At 42.1% G+C, this 14911-nt stretch overlaps 1 protein-coding gene across 1 annotated transcript in view; it reads left to right on the forward strand.

Moving 5' to 3' along the window:
* FAM50A (family with sequence similarity 50 member A) overlaps nt 1-13195 on the forward strand; it is a gene marked incomplete at its 3' end in the record, with an annotated part of 54278 nt that extends 41083 nt beyond the window's left edge. The window contains exons 9-13 of the mRNA XM_082264189.1: nt 2329-2383; nt 5070-5118; nt 6119-6189; nt 6405-6515; nt 13187-13195. Of these exons, the coding sequence (XP_082120315.1) occupies nt 2329-2383; nt 5070-5118; nt 6119-6189; nt 6405-6515; nt 13187-13195 (295 nt within the window). The remainder of the gene's footprint in view (nt 1-2328; nt 2384-5069; nt 5119-6118; nt 6190-6404; nt 6516-13186) is intronic.
* Between the last annotated feature and the right edge of the window lie 1716 nt (nt 13196-14911).

Below are 14911 nucleotides of genomic sequence, written 5' to 3' on the forward strand. Positions count from 1 at the left end.
TCCCCAGACCACGAAAGGCATATCACTTTTTTACCCTCTGCTGGGTGAAAAGAACATGCTTCTTAAAACACGGCCTATCTTGAAATGGGAAATGGATCTGGGGGAAATCTTCACCCCGTCCCAGTGGCAAAGGGCACTAACCTTGAGCTACAAAGCCACGTTAAGTGCATCCCTAAGGGAGCTTCACCTCAAAATATCCCTTAGATGGTACCTCACGCCATGCGCCATAGCAAAATTTGCCCCTTCGGCCGATTCCACCTGTTGGAGAGGCTGTGGAGCGCAGGGAACCCTAAAACATATTCTGTGGGAATGCCCTCCCATCCTTGCTCTATGGGAGGAAGTGTTCGCGCTGATGTCCAAACTTATCCAGATACCGATACCGCCATCCCCTGCTCTAGCGCTGCTACACTTGTCTATTGACCGAATCCCTCTAGCATTACGCAAACTAGTTATTAATATACTGCTAGCTACCAAAATTAATATCACTAGACGTTGGAAAGATGCCCACCCGCCTTCTCTAGTGGAGGTAATACATACCATACAACTGCATAAAACGTTTGAACTTCTGATGGCCCCTTCCCATGAAAGGTACCAAAAAGAGCTAATGTTGTGGAACCCGTGGACGCAATGGTACTCTATAGTTCCAAACCCATGAATGTATAATCTGTAGATGATACTAAGATGTGCCACTAGAGGGCACCAGAAATACATGTGTCGTGATTGTAGTTAACACTCTTGATGCTGATAATGGAAATGCTGTTTCCTGTTTCATCCTTGCCATTTTGTTTGAATGCATAATTATGTATCGTACATTCTTGCTTGCCCTTTTTTCCCTTCCTGTTAACCTGTTTGTTTGACAAAATGCAATAAAAACCATTTGAAAGATAAATTGGTGATTTCCTACCCTTCGCTTGAAAGCTTGAAAATCTGCCTCTAGGAAGACGTACATTGCGTAATGTGAGTCTCTTGGGGTTCATCCTCGCACCTTCTTGGTGGGTTGGATCTTAACCTTCCTTCAACAGGGACTTGAATAAAAATTGGCCTTAACTACCATCAAGGGCCACGTATCGGGTTTTGGCGGTCTTTTTCCATCGACCTTTGGCCACACACTCCCTGTGGCGTACCTTTTTTCTTCAGGGTGTCCAACATTTGGTTCCTTTAGTGCGGGCTCGGTTGCCGCCCTGGAATCTTTAATGTGATGCTTTTAGCTCTACTGAAGCTTCTCTTTGAAAATATTCAGGAGGTTTCCCTGCTTACGTTGCCCCAGAAGGTGGCCTTCTTTGGTGGCTATCACCTCGGCATGCAGGGTGTCGGAACTGACGGCGTTATTCTGTCGTTCACCTTATTGTGCTTCACAAGGATAAGGTGGTGCTTTGCCTCTGTCCATCATTCCTTTCTAAGGTGGTCTCTGACTGTCATTTGAATGAAGACATTGTGTTGCCTTCCCTGTGTCCCAGGCCTAAACATCTGAAGGAAATTGCCTTGCATGTCTTGGATGTGGTCCAGGCAATTAGGGTGCACCTGGCAGCTACAGAGTTTTTTAGGAAGTCAGACTCTATTTGCGCTCGCTCACATGTGGACCTCACAAAGGGTTGTCTGCTTCTTCTGTGACCATTTCCAGATGGATCAGACAGACGGTGGTTCAGGCCTATTCCATCAGGGGTCAGGTTCCCCCTTTCCCTGTTTAGGTGCACTCTACAAGGGTGCTTAGGCTTCTGGGCTTTCCGTCTTCAAGCGTCAGTGACGCAGGTTTTGCAAAGTTTTTAGTAAAGTGGTTGTGTTGGCATCTGCGGATGCTTCTTTTGGCCACAAGGTTTTGCTGGCTGCTATTTAGAGCACCTGGTCCTCTTTGAGGGTGTATTGTTTTAAGGTGAGCTCCCAGTTGTTTATGGTAGAGCTCCATGTTACCTGGTTGGCTATGGTTAGCCTTGGGAAAATTTTTCTGATGTTTTCCCACACCTCATGTTTAACACTGCTTTGGGATATCCTAATGGTTAAGAAGAATCAGGAGCTGTGTCTTTCAAGGAACAAAAGAGAAAATAGGATTTTTGACTTCCCTGTAAAATGTATTTTTACAAATCACCAAATTATAGGGTGCATCCAGAGCTCTCATTATGCATGCATGCTTTCAAGCTGTCTGTGTATAACTAAGCAGTTGGCTCTTAGTTTGAGCTCAGCTATTGGCCACAAAAACACAAACTAATATTTTTACAGTATTTCATATTTTGGTGAAAAATGGTTTTCAAGTTTTTACTTTCTGAACATGTTTAAATATTTACTAAACACCTTATATTTTATTATGTGTAATATGCTGTGAAATTCCCACAGGTCAGCTGGAGTAGAGCAACTCATGTACATCAAGGAAGATCTCATCATCCCTCATGTAAGTTTTCACAGAGCAGTTATAAACTGTGGTCAGACCAATAAAAAAAAAATAAATAAAATAAAATCTAAAATCAAGGGTATACGTGTGTGTGTATGTGTGTATGTATATGTATATGTATATGTGTATATATATATATATATATATATATATATATATATATATATATATATATATATAATATATTTTTTTGTTTTTCCTTCCCTTTTAACCAAGTCAGATCCCCGCATCAACACAAGCGACGTTAATGCAGGGATCTCTCTTGCTGAGTTATTGTATTCTGGCAGGAGGTACTTCCTGCTGAACCGGCCGTTTTTTTTTTTTTGGTCCGTGCCTAACTACCTCCCGCCCGCTGTATTGTGAAATGAAGGTCGGGCAGTGGCGGCGACTCTCTCATTTTGGGACAACATGACATCTTCCTACGCTCGCTGCACTTGTGCACCCGCGGGGGCGCGTGGCGATCGCTGGTGCGCTCTTTTCCTGGGACACGGCACATCACTGATCCCAGTAAAGAGCCGATGACGAGGCTCTTTACCCATGTGATCAGCCACAGTAAACAAGGAAATGCCAATGATGACAGCGTGTGAGGCGAGGAAAGCTGATGAGCGGCATTTCCTCACATGGGAGATCTACACAGATAATCAGGGTACTGATTATCAGTGATGCCAATCAGTGCCCTGATTCTCAGTGTAGCCCGATCAGTGCAGCCTCATCCACGCACATCACTGAAGGGGAAAAAATACTTAACAAAATTTTATAATAAACTTAGAAACTTTTTTTTTTTTTTTTTTCTACATTTTTGGTATGGTTTTGGTACAGTGTTGCATGACTGCACAATTGTCATTCAAAGTGCAACAGCACTGAAAAATTGGCCTGGGCAGAAAGGGGGTAAAAGTGCCCAGTATAAAATAAATATTCTGCACTTAAAATTGTGTAGATAGTGTATAAAGTTTGGAGCTTCGAGAGAGAGAGAGAGAGAGAGAACCAGTATGCCTCTTCCCTCTATACCCTCTATGCATGGGAGAACCTACAGTGGCACGCTTTGCATGGATCCAGTGGACACTCAAGATTAGGGCTGGGCGATATGGCTGAAAACTGTATCACGATATCAGTGTTTCATATCGGTCGATATCGATAATTATTGATATTTTTTATTACCCATTTAAAATAAGGACCCTAGGGTGAGAATGCAGGGTGGCGGGCATGGTACAGGAGAATGCAGGGTGACTGGCATGGTGCAGGAGAATGCAGGGTACTGGCATGGTGCAGGAGAATGCAGGGCACTGGCATGGTGCAGGAGAATGCAGGGCACTGGCATGGTGCAGGAGAATGCAGGGCACTGGCATGGTGCAGGAGAATGCAGGGCACTGGCATGGTGCAGGAGAATGCAGGGTACTGGCATGGTACAGGAGAATGCAGGGTACTGGCACGGTACAAGAGGATCCGGGGTTGTGGGCATACTACAGGAGATGCAGTGCTGTGGGCATGGTACAGGTAGACCATGCCCGCAGCACTGCATCCCTTGTAGTGTGCCCGCAGCCCTGCATAATGGCAGGTAGTGAAGCTGTTTCACTTACCTGTTCCAGAGGCGCCTTCATTTTAAAAATAGCGCCGCCACGTCATTGCGCACGCGCTGCCACCGCTCGTGTAATTTCGGCTATTCCCGGCCTCTCCCGAGCGGCGGCGCGTGCATACATGTCACCGCGCACGCGCCGCCGCCGCTCGGGAGAGGCCGGGAATAGCCGAAATTACACGAGCGGTGGCGGCGCGTGCGCAATGACGTGGCGACGCCATTTTTAAAGCTTAAACCCGTCGGAGCGGACTTATCGTTCAAAGTCTTTTATTGCTATCGAAAATGTCACTATCGCGATACATATCGGTATCGTTTTATCGCCCAGCCCTACTCAAGATACATTGTAACAAGTGGGGCAGTAGTCTTATACAGAAGGAGCCCTCAAAGTGATTACCGAGTGGAATATCTCTGGTGGCTAGAACTTTGATCTCTATAGTTTGAGATCCAGTCCTTTGTGTAAGAGTCAAGTGTTTATGTGGGAAAGGCACCTTGTGTGAATCACTTTTCACTAATAGAGCACAAATAATTGGCCATTTTTTTTTATCACTGAGGACTGAATATGTTTTGATTTTTTTCATCTATATTGTTTAACCTTTAGAGGTTTATCATTTAATGTCATTTACCATTACTTGATAATGGGTTGCGCACTTAATTCTCCTATAAAAGTGCCCTGTAGGCAAGGGATTAAGGGTTAGTTGTGTTGCTGCACTGAAGGGTTGGTCCACCCAGAATATACATATGTTCATTGTACTAATAAGTCACCTGCTTTCTTATTTGTCCTCTGCTGAAATCTCTGTGCAGAGTTCCTGGGTCTGCATATCTGCTTTGACCAACATAAAGGGGCTTGAACTCTATCTGCTTGTTTGGCTTTTGAATGTTGTTTTATATTCTGACCAATGCAGCAGCAAGAGTAGTGAGAACACCCCGAAATGGGCAGGCACATCACTGGGATCTACAACAGGGAGATCTCATGTGGTCAGTCCACAAATAGATATAAGCATTCAGTGGGTGACGCAACCAGAATTGTAATACAACCTTTAGAATGATGGAGTGTTTAATAAATGACCCTGTTTGTTTTCACTCATTCTAATTCACATCTCTTCTACTCTGCAGCATCATAGCTTTTATGATTTCATTGTGACAAAAGCCAGAGGCAAAAGTGGTGAGTAAATGGCACTTGATTAAGATTATTTTACTGTGTAAGATTTGCAGCGAGCAGATTTGTTAACACACTGCTGGAGAATTACTCAGTAGTTCTGTGAACATGCAGATTTAGCAGATATCTTCACAAAACAATAATCCATACAGGTATGCAGCATATGTTGTTTACATTTTGGTGTACACGTGTGAAAAAGTCAGCATGATAGCTAGGAAATTAGCATTATCAGCTATGGCAGCGCCTATTTTCTTTTTATTAAGGATACAGATTTTATTCTTCTATTTGAGGATACAGACATGCTATTTAGCAGGAAGAAGTGAGTTTTAAAAGAAGTGCATTTTCCAATGTTAAGCAGAATTATGCAGATTTGTGCCTAGAAATTTTTCCCTTTTTACTTCATTTTGAACGCTGTCATCAAGTCTGAAATCAAGTTTGAATCTCAGGTTATGCCCTAAACTGTGAGGATGAGGTAGTAGTCCTTGTGTAGAATGTTAGGCCCCTTTCACACATGCTGTCTGTTTTTCATCCATCTGTTAACGGATGAAAAACTAACATCAATGCATCTCTAATGGAAAAACGGATGTAAATGGATTATCATTCGTTTTTTTTTTTTTTTTTTTTTTTTTTTTAAACTGATCAAAGCTCTATTTTTCTCCTGTTTAAAAAAAACTGATTGGACGTAAAATGGGTGTAGACTGACAAATGGTCAGTTTTTTTCTATTGGTAGTGGATGTAAAAAAAAACTGAGGACCACTGATGGAAAACTAATGAATACTTAATTTCGACGTGACTGAACTGATTTGTGAAAGGGGCCTTATACCAAAGCAGATCTGCATCTCTTTGGATATGAACAGAAAAAAATAGGGTTGCCTAATTTCTACAGCTCCTTTCTCCCTATGGATACACCAGAAACCCACTGAGGAAAGCATATGCTGTGCAAATCTCATTCTCTAGTAGAAATATACCTGCTCCCTAACTGACAGTTTTCTCTCTCCTTTCACAGGTCCTTTGTTTAACTTTGATGTACATGAAGATGTCCGTCTGCTGAGTGATGCCACTGTGGAAAAAGATGAGGTATCTTTTCTTATATTATTTTGGCTACAGTGGGATAAGGTTAGATCATTTGTCCAGTTTATATTGCTATGTGGGTTCCTACTTCTTGTTCTGGTGGTACAGTCGTTTCCTGGCAATAGGACAGAAGTAAGGAGGCAAATCCATAATGTAGACTGAAACCCCTCCACTCTTATTACTGGACGCCGCTCAGTTGTTGAATCTGTTGTGTTTTTCAGTCTCACGCTGGAAAGGTGGTTCTGCGGAGTTGGTATGAGAAAAACAAACATATATTTCCGGCTAGCCGGTGGGAGCCATATGACCCAGAGAAGAAGTGGGACAAATACACAGTAAGTGTGCTGACAGTTTCTAGATCAATGGATCCTAAGTGCCAATTCACACTATAGCAATGTCAGACATTGCATGTGATTCGCACCGCACTGCTATGCAAATCCCATGCCATGGCTGAATTTGCATTGCATTCGGACCAAAGTGGTGCAGGACCCTTTTTTTGGGCAGCATCAGAATCGGATCGCGTGGGTGTTCACACCTGTGCAATTCGATTCCTGTCCGAATTGACAGTTCACACTGCGATATGCGAACTAATCTAGGGGGTGTCATTAACTATGTATTGACACTCATAGCAGTACACATATGGCAATGTGAACTGCCTGAGAATCAGGTGCGATGTGGGAACCCGCACTGGATTTGCAGGGTCCCCCGCATTGCTCCAGTGTGAACCGGCACTAATACTGAAAAGTTTTTTTTGCCCAGACATCAGTTAGATTCAATATTTTATAGTCCAGTGGTCAGCTGGAATCCGGGGATTGTGGGGCAGTAATATACATACCTTTTTTAAATAGTGAGGCAGTCCTGAACTATTTCCATTGTAAAGTGCTGACCCTGAGAAACAAGCCACAGGCATGCAGAAATACACAAATTGTTTATTCTATTTATGATCAAGAAAAAAAGAATCTGCATTTCATTGCCAAGCAACACCTCACTTTATTGGCTTTAAATCTAAAGGAATGGTATTTTCACAGCTTATTGTTTTATAGAGAGAACACAAGTAATGTATACCAAACAGTGCCCATCCTCCTGTGAGCATCACAAATGAAGGAAGGGCCTCTCCTTTCTTTATTAGAGTTGGCACCTAAAAATGTACAAAGATCCTTAATTGGGGCCTGGTTCATGCCAATGCGTTTCAGTGTGTTTTTAGTCAACCTCAACCTGCATAGATGCAAACCAGGCCTTAAGCTGCAGTAGGCAGCAAATGGGGATAGTTACATGCTGTGGGCATGATGCTTTGGTTCTCGTCCGCTACATGTCAGGTCAACTTTGTCGCAATTAGCAGGGGGCAAGTGCTACACATTCAAGTGAATGGGAAGCTCTGCAAATGCATGTTTGTTGGCAAAAATGGGGTTTAAACAGTTGGTGAGGAGGCGTCACATCACTTCCTCACTGTCGGTAGCCTCTAGAGCGCGATCTGAACGCGGATCGGGTTTCAGAGGCAAGGGATATTTAGATGCATGTCTAAATCTACCTAAATGTGAACAAAGCCATAAAAACCTGATAGAAGTGTTACCCTTTTCCACACTAAAACAACAAAAAATGCCCGGATTTCTATACAAATATGACAGATGGAACCTTTTATTCCTTTTGAAGAGATTCACTTCATACTCTAGTGAATCCTACCTATGTCAGCAGTTCCACTATAACAAAGAGCAAAACCTAAACATACTGTATATACCCCACTGGACATTTCAGAAAACTGTCCCAGGTATAATAGAACAAGAACTACTGTAATGCCCCCCCTCTCCCCCCCCCCCCATTAGATCTGTCCCTCTTAGCACAGGCTTACATGAGCTTTGCACTCCTACAAATAGAAAATGTGTGAAAATTCCTTTACCACTTTCACATCTGTACACCCCTTAAGGGCCAGAGCTATTTCTCCACTTTAACTATGGGCCTGTTTATTCCATATTAACTTCAGATACCAAAGTAATACAATTTGTTTCCTATGCAATCTATAGACAAAAAAAAAAAAAAAGTCCCACTTTCTTAAACTAGTGTTTAAAAGGCTCATTCACACCACATGCAGGCTTTTTTTGCATTGAAAACACATTAAAAGTGGGATCCATGGGTTCCAATGGCAGTTCACACCAGTGCAGTGCATTTCAGTCCATTTCAGTTCCTGCTGACACCCCCCCCCCCCCCCCAAAAAAAAGTTAAATGCATCAAAAACGCACTGGACCCCAAAATAAAAAGTGTTTGGAATGCATCTGGAAACGCATAAAAAAACATGAATGCAGAAACCCACCTGGAGAACTTTTTTGTGGTGTAAGGCCTAGCTCACGCCACATGCGTTCCAGTGCTTTTTTCTGCATCTAAAATGCATAGAAAGTAGGTTACATGATTTTCAATGGCATAGTTTACACCAGTGCATTCCTGTTCCAGAAAAAAAAATTAAACCTGCTGCATTTTTTTCTGCACAAAATCTTACTGGATAAAATGCATCAAAAACACGCATACAGAAATGGGTATGGAGAAGTTTTTGTGGTGTGAACAGGCACCTATTTCTATAATTTGTCCTGCCTGTAGTCACACTACAATTATGATTCTAGTACAAAGTTATTTAAAAATGAAATGGGAACACTAAAAAATATTTCTGTATAACTTGTAAGGTTGCTTTAACCAATGTCATATGTAGAGGAAGCAAACAAAACTAGAATGGTCATGGGGCTTTAAATAAGGCAGGTCACTCGTAAAACATAATGCATAAAGTACATATTTCACATTTTTATTATAAATTATTTTAAACATTTCATATTCATAAAATACATAACAATATTAATAGCTTTAAAAACATCAAAAAAGAGCTGACATGTAAAATTCATGATTGATAAAAAGAATTCATGTTAAGTTGATACATAACACATATAGATACATGATTGACTCAAATAACTTGTCTTGACATCCTAAGACTCTATGCATTTCGTGGATCAAAAGTCCACTTCATCAGGAGTACGATGCAAGAAAGTATCTATAGGCGTCAATAAACATAGGAAAAAAGTCAAAAAAATATAGAATGATAAATTTGTGTAAGAAAGGAGGTTAGAGTGACCAAAAACCTGAATAATCAGCTCAACTATGGGGGATAGGAGGGGCTAAGGACGAATGTCTATCCCGGGGCTGTGGCAGGAGAACCCATGGTCAGGAAGATAGCCGGAGGGATAGGCCGGGTATCCAAGGTGCAATTCAGACAATAAGAGCACATATATAGCCCACACTGATATATATAAAATGGCATGTAAGTATATCCAAAAGGAAATATAAGAGAGGGGGAAAACATAAAGGTGTGAGATCAACAAAGTGTTGATCATATTGTAGGTGATGTATACAACAAATCAAAAAAAGGACCTCCATTATTATAATAGTAATTATATGTAGAGGAAGGTCATCCCTTTGTTTGAGCCATTTCATTCATAGACAGATCAAAGTACCAATTACGTTACAATATATTCCTCTATCAAGCTCCTGAACAGCGTTTACAAACATTCATAATCTCCATGTTTACTTGGCAGTGGCTGCTGTGGTAATAAAAAGCATGTTGCCAGTAAAAGCAGTGAGGAGGAGAGAAAGGGACAAGGTGTGCTACATACAGTGGGGGGAAAAGTAATAATTTGATTCCCTGCAGATTGTATACGTTTGCCCATTTACAAAGAACTGAAGGGTCTACTTTTTATCATAGATGCATTTTAAATGATATTCTGTCTCTATCAACCAAAAATCCTGAAAAAAAGACATGATACAAATGTTATAACTTAGGTTGAAGTTCAGTGAGTAAAAGAAGTATTTGATCCCCAAGCAAAACATGACCTAGTACTTGGTGGAAAAACCCTTGTTGGCAAGCACAGCGGTAAGGCGTTTCTTGTAGTTGGTTACCAGGTTTGCACACATCTCAGGAGGAATTTTGGTCCAATCTTCTTTACAGATCTTCTCAAAACCCTTAACCACTTACCGCATATCAACGTACCGATACGTCGGTACACTTTGCGGGTTTATACCGGGATGATGCCTCTAGTTAGTGGCATCATCCCGGTACCGTGGTTTGAAGCCGACGGTCGGCTTTCCGTCAGTAACGACCGATGCGGCTCGGGAGCCGCTCGATCGTTACCCGGGGGGGCGGGAGGGGACCTCCCCCCCCTCCCGCCGCCTTCCGTGGCTTTGCCCGGGGCTCCCGTCCAACCGGGAGCCCCGAGCACCCAGCCGGCACGTCCTCCGGCTGGATGGAGTCCCGATAAATGCCGGAAACGGCATTGATCGGGGCTCCGATGACGTAACCCGGAGTCAGCGTCCATGACGTCACTTCCGGGTTACTGTGCTGCAAAATGCGGCAAATTTAAAAAACGGCTGTATGCAAAAATGCCGTTTTCGGCGTTTTGCATACAGGGAAGTGTAGTGGAGGGGTCTAGGGTCTTTTAGACCCTCGATCCTTCCATAAAGAGTACCTGTCACACATATTGCTGTCACAAGGGATGTTTACATTGCTTGTGACAGCAATAAAAGTGATCAGATTTTTATTTTTTTTTAAAAACCTGTAATAAAGTTTAAAAAAAATAAATAGGAAAAAAAAAAAATTTCACCGCCCCCGTCACCGTTAGCTCGCGCACAAAAAAAAACGTATACGCAAGTTGAGCCGCGAATGAAATCGCTGTTAAAGCCCCACATGTGAGGTATCGCTGCGATCGCCAGAGCGTGCGCAATAATTTAAATAAAAAGAGCTACACTCTACCTCTAAACTGGTAACCGTTAAATAAATTTAAAGCGTCGCAGACTGAGATCTCTATTGACCGTAGTTTGTCGCCATCCCACGGGGGGGGCGCAATTTTAAACCGTAACATGTTGGGTATCTATTTACTCGGCGTGACACCATCTTTCACAATATACAAAAAAAATGGGCTAACTTTACTGTTTAGTATTTTTTAAATGCAATGAAATGTGATTTTTCAATTTTTTTCCAAAAAAATGGCGTTTTAAAGACCACTGCGCAAATACCGCTTGACAAAAAGTTTTGCAATGACCGACATTTTATTCTCCAGAGTCTTTGCTAAAAAAAATATACATAATGTTTGGGGGTTCTAAGTAGTTTTCTAGGAAAAAATACTGGTTTTAACTTGTAAACAAAAAGTGTCCGAAATAGGGCTGGGGCTTAAGTGGTTAAGGTTTCTTGGCAACTCAGTTTCAGCTCCCTCCAAAAATGTTTCTAATAGGATTAGGGTCTAGGGACTGGCTAGGCCACTCCATGACCTTAATGTGCTCCTTCTCGAGCCACTCCTTTGTTGCCTTGACGGTATGTTTTGGGTCATTGTCATGCTGGAAGACTCCTCTACGACCCATCTTCAGTGTTCTGGCTGAGGGAAGAAGGTTCTCATCCAAGATTTTACAAAACATGGCCCTGTCCATTGACCTCTCATTGTGGTAGAGTTGGCCTGTACTTTTTAGCAGAGAAAACCCCAAAGCATAATGTTTCCACCTCTCTGCTTGACTGTAGGGATGGTGTTCTTAGGGTCATAGTCAACATTTTTCTTCCTCCAAACACGGCAAGTCAAGTTAGTGCCAAAGAGCTCAATTTTGGTCTCCTATGACCACAGCACTTTATCCCATTCCTTCTCCGAATCATTTAGATGTTCATTGGCAAACTTCAGAGACCAGTTTTGAGCTCTTTGTTATTAACTTGACTAAATGGGTTTGGAGGAAGAAAAATGCTTACTATGACCCAAAAAACACATCCCTACAGTCAAGCATGGAGGTGGAAACATGATGCTTTGGGGCTGTTTCTCTGCTAAAGGTACAGACCGACTTTGCTGCATTGAGCAGCCAATGGATGGGACCATGTATTGTAAAATACTGGATGAGAACCTTCTTCCCTCAGCCAGAACACTGATGATGGGTCATCCAGCATGACAATGACCCAAAACATACAACAAAGCAACAAACGAGTGGCTCAAGAAGAAGCACATTAGGGTCATTGGAGTTGCCTAGCTAGTCTCCAGACCTTAATCCTTTATAACATTTATGGAGGGAGCTGAAACTTCGAGTTGCCAAGTTGATAGCCAAGAAACGTTAAGGATTTAGAGAAGATCTGTAGAGAAGAGGACTAAAATCCCTCCTGAGATGTGTGCAAACCTGGTAACCAACTACAAGAAATATATTACCTACCTGTGCTTGCCAACAAAGAATTTCGCCACCAAGTACTGAGTCATGTTTTGCTTGGGGATCAAATACTTATTTTACTCACTGAATTGCAACTCAATTTATCATGTGTTTTTTGTCTGGATTTTTGGTTGATATTCTGTCTCTATCATTTAAAAAACACATGATAAAAATTCTACACCCTTCATTTCTTTGTAAGTGGGCACACTTACAAAATCTGCAGGGGGTCAAATAATATTCCCCACTGTATCTTGTGTACTTCAGTAAAGCTGTTTTGTGCATATATAACCTAAAGCCTAGTACACACGGGACAACCGTTGGGCGGCATCGTCCGATACAGTAGAATCCAGCCAACGTTCGGCCTGTGCGTATGGCAGCTTCTGTCGATGGGGCATGACCGGAAAAGGTCCGCCGATCAGCATCTGATTAGCGCTCCCAGCCATTGGCTGAGAGTGCTGACCAAGTTGCCGTGGCCGGGGAGCCATCTCCCTGTCATAACCCGGGAGCAGGGGAGATTGCTGTACTAATGCCAGATAGTTAGTACAGCTGCTCCTCCTGAGGTTTTCTTTTTTTCCATTTAGCCCTCCTGGGTTGAAGGAAAATAACAAAAGCTACTAGTGTGTAATTAGGCTTAAGGCTGGCAACCAATTGGACAACAATTGCTGTGTCATCCTAATATGGAAGTATGAAGGAGATGCTCCAACAGAACAAGTAGATATAGAAAGCACGTGCCCCTTGGCTTAGAGAATCTGTAATGAAAATATTATTAACCGTGTTTGCATTGTACTATTTCTTCACTCCACAGATTCGGTGATCAGATTCAAGACTATTTATCCTCGGTTACATCCAGGGAGTGGCCTGCGGGAAGAGAAGAGCATTTATGTATATACTATTATTGTGGTTTCTTTTGTATGTCTGTTAAACCCAGAATAAATGTATTACTGTGTTCTATTACCGGAAGTCACATCTTATTTAGTTTGGGATTTGTGTAAACTGCTTGCCAGTAAAGGGATACTGGACCAACTGCTTACTAAACTGAGTAGGACAGCCATAACTTTGCCTTGATGTTTGCATCCTCCAACTCAGGGGAGGTGTCAGGTGGGTGCTTAGGGCTGCTGAAGCACCCCTAAAATGTATCAGTCAGTCTTTGCATAATGTCACAATATTTTTTATTTTCCAAAAGTTTTTTTTTTTTTTTTTTTGAGTTTTCAAGGAAAAGAATACAAGCAGGTAGCCATAGTAAAGAGCACTGTATACAGAAAAAGTACATTAACCTAGTTTATGTATACAAAGTCGAGAAAAGTTATCACTTTGGTTTGTAACTTAACAGTAACATTGGTGTTGGTCATATGGCATGTGTGTTGTTCATTATCTTGGACACCCCAATAGGGAACAAAGCTGTGTCCTGAGGGAAATTACAACACTGCCAGTTATAGTTTCATGCTATATGTAAATTCCAAGCAACATAGACTAATTGTCTATCAATGCCCTGTAGTAAAACACACTTTTTAAATCTGATTTTACCTGTAAATGCTGTGCATTTCATGCAAGGCAAGGGACTATTTTCTTTGTGGAGGGATACAGCAGCTCTGGCTGCACATGCCATGCCCATGATATTATTTCCGGCAAGGGATGGATGGTGAAAGGGCTTACTGTGCAGGCAGCAGGTTTGAATATGGAGTGTGCGTCAGCTCTAGATCCCTGCTGCCCAAGCCTGGGACCATAACTGGTGACTGAAGGTGGCATAGCTGCCCTGCTACAGTGTAATCTATGGGGCTATCAGAGCAGGCATACAGCATCAGGCTAAAGTAGGAAAGACACAGCTGTCCTGGGGAAGTGGGAGGGACCAGGCTCAGCAGAGCAGTAATCGGCTTCTTCTCTACTATCTGCATCCTCATTTGGCTCATGTTTAAGGTAGAGATTTCACTTATATATTCATACTCTATGCCTGTCCTATCCCGTCTGCACCGGAGGCAGTTTGTACAGATCAGGATGGTAGTTACTCTCCATGAGTAGAATGTCACATGTTTATTGCTAAGCTCAGTGCTAATGTATCCATCCATGTTTCTGTGTCCTCCTAGTACTCTGTTCTGGAGTGGAGCTGGGCTTTCATGCTGCCTTTGGTCACTTATTTGCATTTTTTTTTTTTTTGTGTGTGTGTGTTATCAAAGTCACTTTTTCATATGTGTCGCCTCTGGGTTGTGTAAAAAGTTGGATTAAATAAACATCTATTTCCCCTACATAATGTTTTGTGTTCTTGGCTTTCATGTATCACTGTCAGTTCCATCAGTAAAAATGGCATCAGATCAGCAAAATCTGCCACTCCCTACATTGTACAAGAGTCACCCTGAACAATCCATTTAGATTAGATTTACTTTTTATAAATATAAATCAAGCAGATATAATCTATAAAATCCAATCTGATGTAAGAATCTGTGTTTGTAAGGAATATTATACACTATCACCCTCTGAAGAGTGATCTGCAGTGGATTGTTCTTCAGAGGGCATTTGACAGGCAGTGAGGAAGCAT

This window comes from Pelophylax lessonae (genome assembly GCF_965119305.1).
Source record: "Pelophylax lessonae genome assembly, chromosome: 7".
Classification (NCBI taxonomy): domain Eukaryota; kingdom Metazoa; phylum Chordata; class Amphibia; order Anura; family Ranidae; genus Pelophylax; species Pelophylax lessonae.